The following is a 13,780-nucleotide window of genomic DNA, read 5'->3' as shown; positions in this document are numbered from 1 at the left end:
AGCAGGAGCTCGGGTAGCTGAAGGGTTGCTTAGATGGGAATAACCAGTCATTTTCCAGTAAATAAGTGCACTTAAGTCCCACAGACAAAGAGATACTCCAGGTTATCTTTGAGACAGACTTAACTCAGCTGTGAATGTATGGAACTTGGATAAATCCCAGAAAAACACTGAAGGAGTAGCCAATCTCCAACAGCCAGTAGGGCTGCTCACTAGGAGCGGCATACTTGAAGAAAAAAAGTTAGAGCACACTGACAAATTCCTAACTGATGTAAGATTAGAGACAGCCCATCTTGCCCAAGTCATAATGGGCACTGCTTTTAAAGCAGACAAAAATCAAACTTGGAATACTACTTGTGCGCAAGTTCAGTTATCATTGAATATGCATTTTCCCCAGGTAATAAACAACATTAAAAATAGAGAATAGCCCCCTGGCTTAGAAAATTATGAGATGCCTGCAATATTAAAAAAAAAAAGATACCCCTATCAAAGTACCTAGATTACCACTTGAGAAGGCTGTGATAAAGGAAAATGTTCATTCCTAGTGCAGAGGGTAAAAGATGGAAACACAGACCACTGCTTATTTGCTAAACACAGGGCTAGGAGAAAGATGCCTTTGAGACTAGAATCTGCATTGCCCCATATGGGAAATAGTTACCCCCAATGGCCCTCAGTATGTAGCATAGTGCCCCTTAGTTCAAATTAGCACCTTGATTAGATTAGAGACCCTATGGAGAGGCTGGCCTCTCAGCCCACCTAACATGACCTGCATATACGAGTTACCTCATGTGTCATATGTAACAATAGGGCAACATGTTTGTTAGGAAGGACCAAGTTGTTTGCTGCATGAAAGTAGTACCACCTGGACTTTATGCAATTTGTGTTGCTTAGGTGCTAAAAGTAGAGCCGTTGCTCTACTGCAATTATTGCCCTAAAATGGCCAGAAATTTCCTTTGAGACTATACCTCTCAACCTTACGATACCTACTTCATGGGTATCAGATGTAGACATGCCATAGAGAAAAAACTAGAATGAAGTGAAAAATAAGCTGCAAAGCCTTGAGGCAAAGGCTCAGCAAGGCACTCAGTTAGCTCTCCTCGCTTGAGAGAGTGAGCAAATCATCAGTCTAGCTGTCAATGTGCCCAAACCTTGTAAATAGTATGATGTAATCTGTACTATTCGTATGTCATCGAGTGCCACTTCAGCTACGTGACTAACCATCTTAAGCATCATAATATTTTGCATTGCCCTTGTGGCAACAGCTAAATGGTGTTTTAACCATTGTTGTTGTAAATCTGTTCATGCTATGCAAGTTAAATTTATAAATCCCTCCCCATTTCCCGATGTAGCGCATGTAGCTTTAGCATCTCAATTGTAGCCATCATAGTGCTTCAGCAAGCAAGGAGTAGAGTGTGACAGCTGCAAAGTATGCCCGTGTAATAAAGGTGCTTGCTGAAGGCTCTATGAAGATTAGACCAAGTGTTTTTCTGTATTTGTTTAGATATTAAAATATATGTTGTTGCTAAAAGCCTAATTAAAGTTTAAGATGTAGTGAGGCCTTGTATAAAGTAAGGCCTAGTAAATTTAGCAAAGCCTTGAACTAGTAAGGCCCTATGGCATAGTTAAAATTACCTTATCAAAAGAATGCAAGGCTTGTACTGCTATTGGTCAGTCTAAGAACAGTTGAAGTAAAAATAATCTGAGTGGTTGTACGTTATCAGAACCATTCAAAAGCTTTAAATTGGCTGGAATATCTAGAAACCATTCAGAAGGAAGATACAGATCTGTAAAAAAGATTAGTTAGCTTTGCCTAGATCATTAAGCCCGTACCTCGAGGAGCTCAAGGACTGCATTCCAGGGTCCTTCCTGGTACCCTTTGGACAGCGCTGTTCGGAGACGCCTGACTTCGCTGAACTTTGTAGAAAGAGAAGCTTGCTGTGTATCAGGCATCAGAGGGGACTGCTGATAAGTTGCCGATGTGAATTGCTTTTGTCTGCTGTTGTTTGTTTTGTTACTACGCGTAGTTGTGTTTTTATTAAGTCAATAAACCTTTCTTACCTTTCTACCCCTGACCATACTCTCAATCCCGAACTCTCCGCAGGTGGCTAAGACAGGAGCAGAAATGGATCTCAGGGTCCTAGTGGACTCCAAGATGAGCATGAGTCATCAGTGTGACGAAGTCATCAGCAGAGCTAATGACCCTTTATCGTGCATCAGCAGATGCATGACGAACAGAACCAAGGAGGTGATACTTCCCCTCTATTGGGCGCTGGTCAGACCACAGTTGGAGTACTGCGTCCAGTTTTGAGTGCCGCACTTTAAGAGGGATGTGGATAACCTGGAGAGGGTACAAAAAAGAATGACTTGTATGGTTAAGGGCTTGCAGGCCAAGCCCTATGAGGAGACACTAGGGCACCTGGACCTCTTCAGCCTCCACAAGAGAAGGTTGAGAGGTGACCTTGTGGCTGCCTATAAATTCATCATGGGGGTGCAGAAGGGAATTGGTGAAGCTCTACTCACCAAGGCGCCCCTGGGGTTTGCAAGAAAAAATGGCCATAAGCTAGCTGAGAGCAGATTTAGACTGGACATTAGGAGAAACTTCTTCACAGTTCGAGTGGCCAAGGTCTGGAACGGGCTCCCAAGGGAGGTGGTGCTCTCCCCTACCCTGGGGGTCTTCAAGAGGAGGTTAGATGGGCATCTGGCTGGGGTCATCTGAACCCAGGACACTTTTCTGCCTATGCAGGGGGGTGGACTCGATGGTCTACTGAGGTCCCTCCCAACCCTAACACCTATAAATCTATGACTCTATGAAAACCATAACCTTATCCCCCTGTTCAAAGGTATGGGAGTGAGCCCCCTTGTCATACCAGACACTCTGCTTCTCCTGGGCCTGGGCCAGGGAGTCTCACACCACCCTCATCATGTCAACCAGCTTCTGGTGAAAGCCTAGCACATACTCTACCGCTGATACTTGGGGGAGAAGATCTTCCCTCCCGCTCCTCTTTCACATGATCGAGAAGGCACCTAACTCACCTCCTGAACATCAACTCATAGGTCGAGGACCTGGTAGACTCCAGGGGTACCTCCCTGCAGGCAGAGAGCAGATGTGGGAGCCTCTCATTCCAGTCGTTGAGGTGAGAGTCCAGATAGTCCTTCAGTATACCTTTTGGGGTTTCATTGAACCTCTCTACTAGCCCATTGGTCTGTGGGGGAAAGGTTGTGTCTTGAGGTGTTTAACCCCACAGCACTTCCACAGACACTCCATCATGTCACCCAGAAAAGTCCCACCCCTGTGAGTCAAGATCTCAGAGGGGAAACCCAAATGGAAAAAAGATCTTCTTTAGGTCATTAGCAACCATGGGGCCTCTCTGGAGGCTCAGGCAATTGCCTCTGGGTACGTGTGTCATGCAATCCAGAAGAGTTGCAATACATTGCTTCCCTCTCCAAGTCTTATGCCTCAGAGGGCCCACAGGGTCTATCCCCACTATTGGGAATACCTGATCCATGATAGGGAGGGGCTGCAGGACAGCTTTTCTCTTATCCCCATTCTTGCCTGTCCGCTGGCACATCTCACAAGATCTGCAATAATCCAGCATGTTCTGGGCTACCCTGGCCAATAAAAGTTTGCCAACAGCTGCTGGCGAGTCCAGTCCATGCCCAGGTGACCAGCACAGGGTAGATTGTGAGCCTTGACAAGCAGCTGCCACCTGAATTTATGTGGCACCACGAGCTGGTGATAGAGCTCCCAGGGCATGGCATGATTCCTAGGCACCCATAGCCTATAGAGGAGTCCCTTATCCCAGACTACCTGTTCTCTCTTATCCGGGGTGAACTCTGTTTTTCACTCCTGGGACATCTGTTGGAGTTCCTCCAAGGTGGGATCCAGTAAAACCTCCAGCATAAGCTCCTCCTGCCCAGCTATGCAATCACTGGGGAGCTCCGGTACCTCCCTCCTCCTTCCCATGAGCCTCAGCTTTCTCTGCCACTGACTGACCAGGCCTCTCTCTTAGCACGGGTTACCTCAGCAGCTGACTGGCTGCCAAAGTTGGGGGGTTCTCTTCTCTTGTCCCCTTACTCCTAAAGTCAACTGGATTTCATGGGTCTGGGAGGCTTTCCTACCTACGGTCTGCACCTTCTTGCTCTGGCTGTGTGTCACTGCATTAATGTAGATGGGTTTTATAATATCTTCCAACCTTGCTCTCATATGCTCGGGTCCGTAATATCTCTCCCCACCAAATCGGGGTGGAGCATCCTCCATCACTCCTATCTCCAGACGCATTCTCCAGCCCCTCCACTTGGTGGAGAGAGGGGCTACCTGTACCTTGATTGGTTGGTGTCCCACCCCTACCATGATAAGGGTCTTCCAGGGACGAGATCCAAGGGTTAAACAAGGTTGGCATTAATAATGCCACATGGGCCCCTGCGTCCACTTCCCCCCATGACAGTTGTCCCACGTACTTCAACCTCCTCCTTGTGTGGGGCTGTCACCTCCTCTGGGTTCATCGTCCTGAAGATACAGGTCTGCCCCTCAGAGTGGCTTGGGATTCCCTCCTCTTTGTGCACGGCTGTTGCTCGGTTGATGGGCGTACTGGGGTTGCTCAGGTTTGGGAAGTTGGCCCTGAAGGGACCAGATTCCCCACAATTAAAGAGACCCTTGCTTCCCAATTTGGGTAGAATGACTGAATCCGAATCCACCCTGAGTTGTGCAGAGGGGACCCCAAACTCCAGTTTCTGGACGGGTTCTCCCTTTCCTGCTGTTTGGAAACCTTTCTGATCCTACCCAAGGTGGGGAGGCCTTCTGTCCATCTCCTCCTGATTGGGCAACAGTGGATCAGCAAAGTCAGCATCCTCACTTGTTACCTGTCAGCTGTGTGCTCCTGAGGGAGGCCTGGCATGCAGCTTGCTGGACTCAAAATGACTTTTTCTATTCCCCCCTCCCCAACCCCCGCTTTTAAGTAAGATCTGGAATTCATGCTAAACTGAGGCTTCTTCACAACAGGTGAAATACAAAACCCTGATGCTGCAAGCATAGCTAGGCCAGCTGAGAAGAAACAATGTGGTATCCCTTCCAGTATAGCTGCTATCCATAATCATTTCAAGCTGGCTCCTAGGTGTCTGGTTACTCCTTCAAAACTTATGTTTTCCCTGGTTGTTCATCAGTTTCTTGAGATGTTCCAAACCAGATAACCCCTTGTCAACAGAAATGACAATTATTGGCACAATTGAAAGAATGCTTTGAAGAAGCTGAACTGAGGGTATAAAGAAAGCTGTAAAAGCAGCAAACAGGGTGCTTCAAGAGACAATATCTCTCTGACCCCATCCACTGTCATTCTCCAGAAGCTGGGAGAAACAGATCCTCTCTTTCCGCTGTCTCTTTACCCTTCAATGATCCTGCGAAGAACTTTACCTGTCAGCAAACACCCTGAGCGCATGGACTGGGGAGATCCCAGCTCTCGTTCTCTCTCTTCCTCTTTTTCTCTCTTGGCATAGATTTCCGAACCTAAATATTGTTAGTTAAGCTTGAGCTAGGTTTCCTCAAGTACTCAACCAGGGTAGTATTGTAATTGGTTTTGTTTTATCCCGTGCATGGCTATTACTACTAGTACCATCAGACATTTCATATACTTAGCAATAAATAACTTTGATAGTCAAACTGGTGGTAACTGGGTGTATTTGTCCTACTCTACTTCCCCTTCCCACTCGCTCTGCAGCAACGCTTCTTTTACCGAAGCCAAAGATCCCGGTGAAGCCCAGAAATACTGTGAGATCCACTCATCAATAGGTGACCACTGCTAGGACAGTTAGGGCAAAAGATTGCGACGTGCTGAGGTTGAGACACATACGGGGATCAGCTTGTACAGGCCGATTGACCCAGTCTGGCTCAGACGTGCCCTAATGAACTGAACGCTGGCCCCTGAGGGTGTCAGCCGGACACCCAGCCGGATGCAGAGGTCTTCCCTTGACCCGTGTGCTTGTGTCTGACTGCAGTTCCTTGTTACCTTAATGAACTGGTTCCTGGCATATGAGGGTGTCAGCCTGTCTGTGCTGATCAACTGGTCAGAGAGGGGTATCATGGGAGAAGAGGAAAACAAAGGGATTCCAGAGAAAACACCTTAAGCAATACAGGATACCATGAGCCTTTTATTAGAGTTCAGTGGCCCGTTTGATATGCATCATATTTACTTATCTCTACCTTTATAGCTAATCTTCAAGCATACTGACTAATTCATACAGACAACAGCCTCAGGCACCTGCTAACCTTAAGTAATGTTTTGGTCTCAACATCTGGATCCACCCAGAACCAGGTATTATTTGAACCCTGCTGATGGCAACCAATCCTTTTAAAAGTGGTCATCACCCCTGGTGGAGTGACCAGCATCACCAAACCGGTTCCCCAGGTTCCCTGGTTGGAAACATTAAGGAGGGTGGGAGATCTCAGACCCAGGAACAGAGAATGAGAAGGATTTCTTCACGCTGACAATGCTGTCTCTGTTCTCAGCCACCTCCTCACCTCCTTCGGGCTCTGTCAGCCTCAACATGACCTAGAAAACAAGAACAAGGCTTAAAGTGCCGTCTGGGACTTTGTGTCTATTCACCTGGTAGACCCAGAGCCTCTGAGCTCTCCCATGAGCTGGGTAGGGCCGCAGGCAGCACACAACTGCTGGGACATGGGGGCGTGCAGGCGCAGGGCTGTAGCCTGCTTCTCAGGATGTGGGGGCTCCAACTGTGAGACGGGATCAGAGCTGGGGGAGCTGGTCTGGGGTCAGGATCATCCACGTTCTTGTCTATCTGCGCGGGGTCTTCCCCCCAGCCCCACGGGATAGGGGACACCTCCCTGGGGTAGAAGTTGTGGAGCTGGACAGCAAATGGCACCTAGTCGCGGGGGTCCCACTCCGGCAACACCTGGATCTCAGACACCTGCGGCCGGGCTGGGGGGACAGTGGGGGTGTTAGTGTGAGGGACAGCTGGGATCCTGCTTGGGGGTGATGGATAGTTGGGCCCCCCAGGGAGCTGGCTGTGCCTGGGGTGGTGCAGGGAGGAATGGGTGAGGCCTGCTCACCCGAAAAGCTGGTCCATCTGCATCTCCATCCCCCCTGACAGCAGCAGGCTCTGACCACACGTGGAGGTGGTAGCAGGGTCTCTGGGCACTCACCCCACACCCGGATCTCTGGGGACACCCGCTCCTCTCTGATCCTTTTTACACCATGGAGGAAGGTGCACTGGACCCCCGCCCCATCGTCCTGCAGCGTGGGGGTGAAGGTCAGGGAGGACGGGAGGCAGGTCCCAGCTCTCTCCTCTGTCTCTCTCCAGCTCTGGGGGAGGGCGGGTAATATCGGCTGGTGCTCGGGGATCTCTTGGTCCCCAGCGCTCTCAGGCACCGTCCTGTACTTGCTGCGGATCCTTTCCCATGTCACAGCCACATGTTTGGGGAATGTCCCCTCCATGGAGCAGCACAGGGTCACCTCCTGGCCCAGCAGGCACTGTTCTGGTATCTGCACCTCAGAGACAGAGTAGGGGACCGCCCAACCTAGAGTCAGAGCAACACACAGGACAGGGGTCAGCCTGGGATGGCGTGGGACATACGTCCAGTCTGAGCTCAAGCCTCTCCACCCCCAGGCGTCTGTACTGCCCTCCACCCTCTCTGACCCGTCACCTCCTTTGTGACCCTGAAGCCCAGCGGCAGCTCCCCACTTTACCTTTCCTCCTCTTCATACAGCAGTAAACGATTATTGCAGCGAGACCTGCCACGGCGGGCAGGGTTCCCAGGATGATTTCTCTTTCTGTGCTCAAAACCGGGAAGAGAAAGCAAGGCAGAGGTGGATTAAGATTTATCGGGGCCCTGGACAAGCATACATTTAGAGGCTCCCCATAAATGATTATAAACATGACTGTATCCAAAAGCATTAATAAAAAGACACATTAAATGTTTCCATGGTGCATTCATAAAGTCTCTCATGCAAGGTCAAAAATAGCTACTCAATTTAGCCATGAATCTGTGTCCCGATGCTTCAAAATGGTGGCGGGAGCTCTTGAACTAAAGTTCGTTGAATGAGATTTAGTTCAAGTGCTGCCATCACCATTTTTATGCACGGGGATGCTGACACACACGCGTCACCCCCACCCCCGGAGCACATGTAAAAGTGCCAAGGGGCGGCTGCCGGAGCCTGCCCAGCAGGGCTGAGGCCAAGGTGAAAGGTGGGCACCTTCGTGGGCAGCGTGGTCTCCGGGCCAGGCTTCCCGCTGTCCTCCCTCTGCCTAGGACAGGGCCTGCTAAAGACTATACGGCTGCAGTGTTTTAGGCATCTTGGGAAAAAAAGGACAGCAAAGTTTGGGTGTTACTACCTGAAACCACTTCTGTGTCATCGCTGGGAATTTCTTCTTTGCTTTCAACATACTGAGAACATCAGTTGTCTGGCAACTGGTGAAGCAGACAGACTACTTAATAGGGCTCTGCGAAGCTTCAGTTCCCGATTCGATTCAGCGGAGATTCGGCCCAATTGAGTGGCTGAATCTCTGAGTCTGAATTGAATCACAGGACCCTTTAATGTCTCCGAATCGAATCGGAATCCTCTGGATCATCTCAGAGGGATTCAGAAAGATTTGGCAATCTGGACATAGACACAGCTTAAAATTTGTTCTTACGTACCTCTCAGTAGCCGGGGCTCATGATTGCTGTGATGCTGGGGCGCATGGGGGCTCCCCAGCGCGCTCGGCACACACACTCAGAAGAGGACCAGAAGCACTTCTGCTCCCCTTCTGGGTCCTCTGGGGAGTGTGCTGGGGCCCTGCACCCACCTGGCTCAGCAACTGGTGTCTCCTGGGTCTAGGGGGGCACACAGGGACTTACTGTGCCCGGTCGCTGAGCCGGGGGTGGGGGGGAATCCCCAGTGCGCTCCTCAGCCAACCTGGCAGAGGACTGGAAGTACTTAGGGTCCACTTCTGGGTTTGCCACAGAGCAGTGGGGGGCCATGCACTCCTGTGGGACACTCCATCCACCCCAGCGTCACAGCGATCACGAGCCCCTGCTACCTCAAGGCACGTAGAAAAAACATTTAAAGCTGTGTCTATGTCTGAACTGCCTATTCTCCGAATCAGCATTGAATCTTTGGATTCTGATTTGGCCGAATCCAATCGGAGATGGTGATCCGAATCAACAAATCGAATCACTGTCCGTGATTTGGGCTGAATCCAAACCCATATTGATAGGGCTTGTTTTGCATATCCATACTTAAATGTTTTAATCTTTTTCAGTCCCACTGCCCGTTTTTCGTATGCAGTAGGCTTTTCTGCAAAAGGTGCCTTTTAAATTCCCTTGAAGGATTGGAGTTATGGCACTTTATAACTTGTACATGCACATGGCCCCCAGGCAGCCTGGAGAGCAGCTCCCGCAGGGTGGTGGGGGCAGGATTGGGGCTCCCATAGGGAGGGACAGAGCTGGGCAGGGCTGGGGCGGCTGCCCAGCCAGGCAGCCCGAGGGCTTGGGGTTCGGGGCCCGAGGCTGCAAGGAGCGGCCGCTGCAGGGCCCCAGCAGAGAGTGGGATAGGACCACGGGTGGGTCATTCAGGGGATGGGAGGACGTGGCCGACTCCCCCCTGTGGCATGCACTCCTGGGAGGTGGGGCAGACCCATGCCCCCCAGAAAGAGCAGACCCAAGCAGAGTGCAGGGCCCAGGGCAAATCAGCCCATCCGGGGCTCCGCCCCCGCTCCGATCCCATGGGCTCGGGACCCGAATAAGCTACCAATGCCATCGGCGGCATTGGCAGTCGGGGTGGTGGTTAGCAAGTGGTTAGACGTGGTGCCGCTGCTCCACCCAACTCTGCGCCACCCCCTAGGGGGCCCCCTTCTCGGGGGCCAGGAGAAGCTGGGGAGCTCTGCCTCTGCAGGCAATAGGCCCAAGGCTCCTGAGGCTGCTACCGGAAGACCAGCTTGGCGGGGGATGTGAGATTGCTTAGGCCGTTGATGGCGCACAGGGTCAGTGCACAGAGATCTGGCCCTGGGAGTGGTGTGAGACTGCTTGGGCCCCTCACAGGATATGGTTTGGTGCATAGAGCCTAGGCTTTGGGAGCCCCAAGTGGTGGCTTGAGCCTGCAACCCTGGCATAGCCAGCAGGCCGCACAGCACTTGGGGCAGTGCTCAGGGCAAAGGCCTTGGGGCTGCAGTAAGGCAGCTGAGGCCCCATTGCCTGGCAAATGGCCAGATCCCATGGTGTGCAGGCTGGTGCACGGGCCTGTGTCATAGGAGCCAGGGAGCAGTGGAGGCTGCTTGGTTAACCAGCTAGCATGAGGACAGCCGGCTGGAGCCTGAAGGGCCCGGCTTGTGCTAAGAGAGCCCTCGGTGCCGAGCCAGGGCATGGGGAAATGGTAGTGCTGTAATCTGAGGTCCAGGAGCCAGCTGCAGTGGTGCAGCAGCTGAGAGGAGCTGAGCCCTCGGTGCCTGGAGTGGGGCACAGGGTGGGGAGGAGCCCAGCAATGCGGGAGAGGCCTGGAGAGGTGCTCCAGCAGAGGAGATACCATTGAGCTGCACCCTGATCACTGCCACCTTTGGGACCATGAGTCATTGGGCCCTTGGGTCCCAGAGGCGAAAGACATTTGGGGCGGGCAAGCCCGGAGAAGGGGCTGGGTGAGCAGCCCCCCACCTAGTCAAGGCCCTAAGGGGAAGGGCCCTTGGTGCATCCTGGCACCACCGGCTGCTGCCAACTAGAAGGATGGATGAGAATACCACCTGTGCCCCTGACTTCCTAAGCCTGGCCCCCAGCTCATGGAAGTCTTTCATGGTGCAGGTCTGGACTGCTCCAAGCTGCATCATTTGTACCACATGGACAAGGACCATGGGGGAGTAGTCGCAGGGCTGGAGGAGATCAGGAATCCTTTCAGTGCCGTTGCTGATCTTAGCTCCAGGCATGCAGAAGACCCCTTTTGCTATAGGATCCAGTCAGCAGATTGGCTCCTCAGGAGTGAGTGGCCCACCACAACAACCCGGCGTTTCCTCTTCAGACTGGGCAATGGTGCCCCAGTCTGCTCAGTGGGGGTCAGATGGACTTCTTCCTCTGCGGCCCCCTCTGCTGCATCCTTCAGCAAGGCTGCTAGGGCCTTGGACCTGTTCCCCAACTGCTTTGGGGGAGCAGACGCCAGCTCCCGTTGCCTGGGTGCAGAGGTGACAGTCTTCCACTCCTTTGCTGTGGACCCTCTCGTGGGGTTTCTCCCGTAGGCATCTGGACCTGTAAGGAATGGAAATAGCCAATCACAGCCTCACCGTTCCTGATCCCCGCAGCCTGCTCACTGCCACACAGAGTCCCCTCACCTGCTCCTCCAAGGTCTGAAGCTGGACACAAGAGGGACAGGTGAGGGGACTCCCACTCCCCTCCCACCCCCAGCTGCAGGGTCACTGCCAGGCCGCCCCTGCAGACAGGGGCAGGGTGTCCCCATGGGCTTCATGTGGGTGGAGACCTCAGAGGAGCCACGGGTAAGCAGCGCGGCCAGCGGCAGTGGGCTGTGTCCTTACCTTAGCAGCAGAGCTACGAGTCCTCATTGCTGCCCTGCTGGAGACTGCTTCCTGGCTACTTCTGTGTGCCCACCTTGCACGAATGATGGCGCACGCTAACAGAGCCCGCTCTGCTCACGCGCTGGTCGGGAGCACCGTTTCCTGCCGGTTCAGTTAAGAGGGCTCGGGGGCGTGCGACCTCTGGATTATCTGCAGCTGTTCTGGTTCCTCCTTGCCTCCGCCCCGCACTTACCTTCTCAGGATCTGCTGCTGCCACAGCCACTGCAAGTACAGGGGGCACGCGTGTGCTGGAGGCATACGTGCCCCTGTTCTGAACTCAAGCCCCTTGTGTCGGTGGTCAGGCCTGGGCAGGAGGGAGACTGGTGTGGGTGAGAGTCAGCATCTTTATTTTGGCAGATGGGGGCCTGCTGGGGTTGGACCCCCATGGACAAAGGGCGAGAGACAGCCCCCACCCCTGGGCTCCCTGCCCAGCCCCGCTGCACAGACGACACATGGAGGGAGGACGGACGGAGCATCCTCCACCAGCAAAGGCTTGGAGACAATGCAGCAACTGCCCCTGGGCCCGGGCCTGATCCCCCAGCCCAGCCTAGCCGGTGCAAGAGAGGAGGTACTGCAATGCTGCCTCTGTCCTCAGCCACCTCCTCACCTGCTTGAGGCTCTGTCAGACTCAGCATGGCCTAGAAAGCAAGAGCGAGTCATGACATGCCATCTGGGCCCTTGAGTCCGTTCCCCTGGTACACTCCGAGCCTGTGGGCTTTGCCGTGAGCCAGGCAGGGCCAGGGCCGCAGGTGCACACCACTACTGGGACATGGGGAAGTGCAGGTGCCAGGCTGAAGCCTGCTGCTCAGGACAGGGGATCTCCAGTTGGGAGATGGGATCAGAGCTGGGGGAGCCAATCTGGGATTGGGAGCATCCCCTGACACACGTTGTCACTTGCTACTCTGGTCCATGATGGGAGCCTGCATCTCCCTTGGCCCTTTAGGCTGAGAGTGCTCCATGCCTCCCCTGCCCACCCAGGGTGACTGGAGAGGATGTGCCACTGCCTATGACTTGCTGCATTTCTCGGGTGTCACCACTCTGGTGTTGCCCCGCGCTGCCCGGCCTACACGCTCCTACCTTGGAGCTGCTGTTGCACACTGGACCTGAACTTGGGCTTCTTCAGGGCCTCATGCTCCACGCAGTGCAGGTACTCCACCCCATCAATCTTGGGCCCAGTGTGGCGGAGGTGCAGCTCTTACTCCACGCTGTAGGACTTCCCGTCCGGTGCCCAACTGGGGGTGAGGGTGTGGATCCAGATCCTGTGCGGGTCTGAGCTCTTCAGGGGCTGGGCTTCTTTCCTGGTTGAGAAATGGCGCAGGAGAGAACTGCCAGCTGGCCAGGCTAGGACCCTGGGATCAGACACCGCCGGGTCCCTGGCTGCCCAAAGACCAGGGTCTCTGGCTGGGAGATCTCCCTCCTCCAGGACTGGACAGTGTGGGTGGCAGGCTGCAACAGGTGGGAGCAGCACGTCCGTGAGAGGCCCCTGTCCTCAACCACCAGACACATGCCCACCCTCTGCCCTGGCCAGAGTGAGCTCAGCTCCTGGCAGCCTATGTTGTGGGCTTCGCTCAACCAGCCACACAGCCCTGGGCAACTCCTGTTGCAGACAGCCTCCGGGAGGTCCTGGTGCGAGGGGTCAGGCAGTGCCATGGGCTCACAGCCCCTCAAGGCTGGGCCAGGCAACAAGTGTGTCTGCTCCTCTATGGACCCACCACAACCAGAACCAGAGCAGGGCCCGTGACAAGGCCCCTTATCGTAGAACAGCTGATGGGCCTGTCCCATCCCCCATCGCTTACCACTGGTCCTATCAAAGCGGGTCTCCAGGGCGAGGTGTCCCACGCGGCAGATGTACTCTGCCCCCTGGTCCCTGGACGTCCAGCGGGTGAGTCTGGTCTCCTGCTGGAAGCTCTTCCCATCCCGTGCCAGGACGGCCGTGCCGGGCTCCACCCCGCACTCATCTACATCCCGCAGGATCACAGCAGTGTCCTCCCCCTTGCCCCTCCGCAGCCAGGTCACGCTCAGCTCCCCCGGGAAATGCCCCGCGATGCGGCAGCTCAGGGTGACTCCCTTCCCCTTGGCCACAGACTCGGTCTGGGAGATTTCGGACACGTCCGGGGGCCGCAGGAGACCTGGGGAAGGGAAGAGGCAGAGGCAGGGACAGGCCCCGTCAGGGGAGCCGTGGCCTGGCAGGGGCTGGTCCCCGGCCCCTCCCACACCCCACAGAGCCCACACCCCCCCACGC

General features: G+C 54.0%; 2 protein-coding genes across 4 annotated transcripts in view; both read right to left on the bottom strand.

Moving 5' to 3' along the window:
- Positions 1 to 6,141: 6,141 nt before the first annotated feature.
- On the bottom strand, positions 6,142 to 8,645 carry LOC112548521. 3 transcript variants are annotated; one of them, XM_025194529.1, is made up of 4 exons: positions 7,695 to 8,645; positions 7,058 to 7,525; positions 6,871 to 6,926; positions 6,142 to 6,539 (listed from the first exon to the last, which is right to left on the bottom strand). In XM_025194529.1, the coding sequence occupies exons 1-3, from the start codon at positions 7,900 to 7,902 to the stop codon at positions 6,871 to 6,873; spliced, it is 732 nt and encodes a 243-aa protein (XP_025050314.1). In that variant the 5' UTR covers positions 7,903 to 8,645; the 3' UTR covers positions 6,142 to 6,539. The 3 variants fall into 3 exon arrangements, with proteins under 3 accessions (XP_025050314.1, XP_025050315.1, XP_025050316.1); XM_025194530.1 differs by lacking the exon at positions 6,871 to 6,926; XM_025194531.1 differs by lacking the exon at positions 6,871 to 6,926 and having other exon boundaries at positions 7,151 to 7,525.
- A 555-nt stretch (positions 8,646 to 9,200) lies between these two features.
- Positions 9,201 to 13,780, bottom strand: part of LOC112548516 — a 5,962-nt gene continuing 1,382 nt past the window's right edge. Inside the window, exons 3-6 of the mRNA XM_025194522.1 lie at positions 13,335 to 13,731; positions 12,616 to 12,836; positions 11,500 to 11,842; positions 9,201 to 11,215 (exon numbers count right to left, since the gene is read on the bottom strand). Of these exons, the coding sequence (XP_025050307.1) occupies positions 12,817 to 12,836; positions 13,335 to 13,731 (417 nt within the window). The 3' untranslated portion in view covers positions 9,201 to 11,215; positions 11,500 to 11,842; positions 12,616 to 12,816. The remainder of the gene's footprint in view (positions 11,216 to 11,499; positions 11,843 to 12,615; positions 12,837 to 13,334; positions 13,732 to 13,780) is intronic.

This window comes from Alligator sinensis, unplaced genomic scaffold (assembly GCF_000455745.1).
Source record: "Alligator sinensis unplaced genomic scaffold, ASM45574v1 scaffold1186_1, whole genome shotgun sequence".
Classification (NCBI taxonomy): Eukaryota; Metazoa; Chordata; order Crocodylia; family Alligatoridae; genus Alligator; species Alligator sinensis.
Note: the sequence above shows the minus strand (reverse complement) of the source record. Positions and strands in the feature narration are given on the sequence as shown.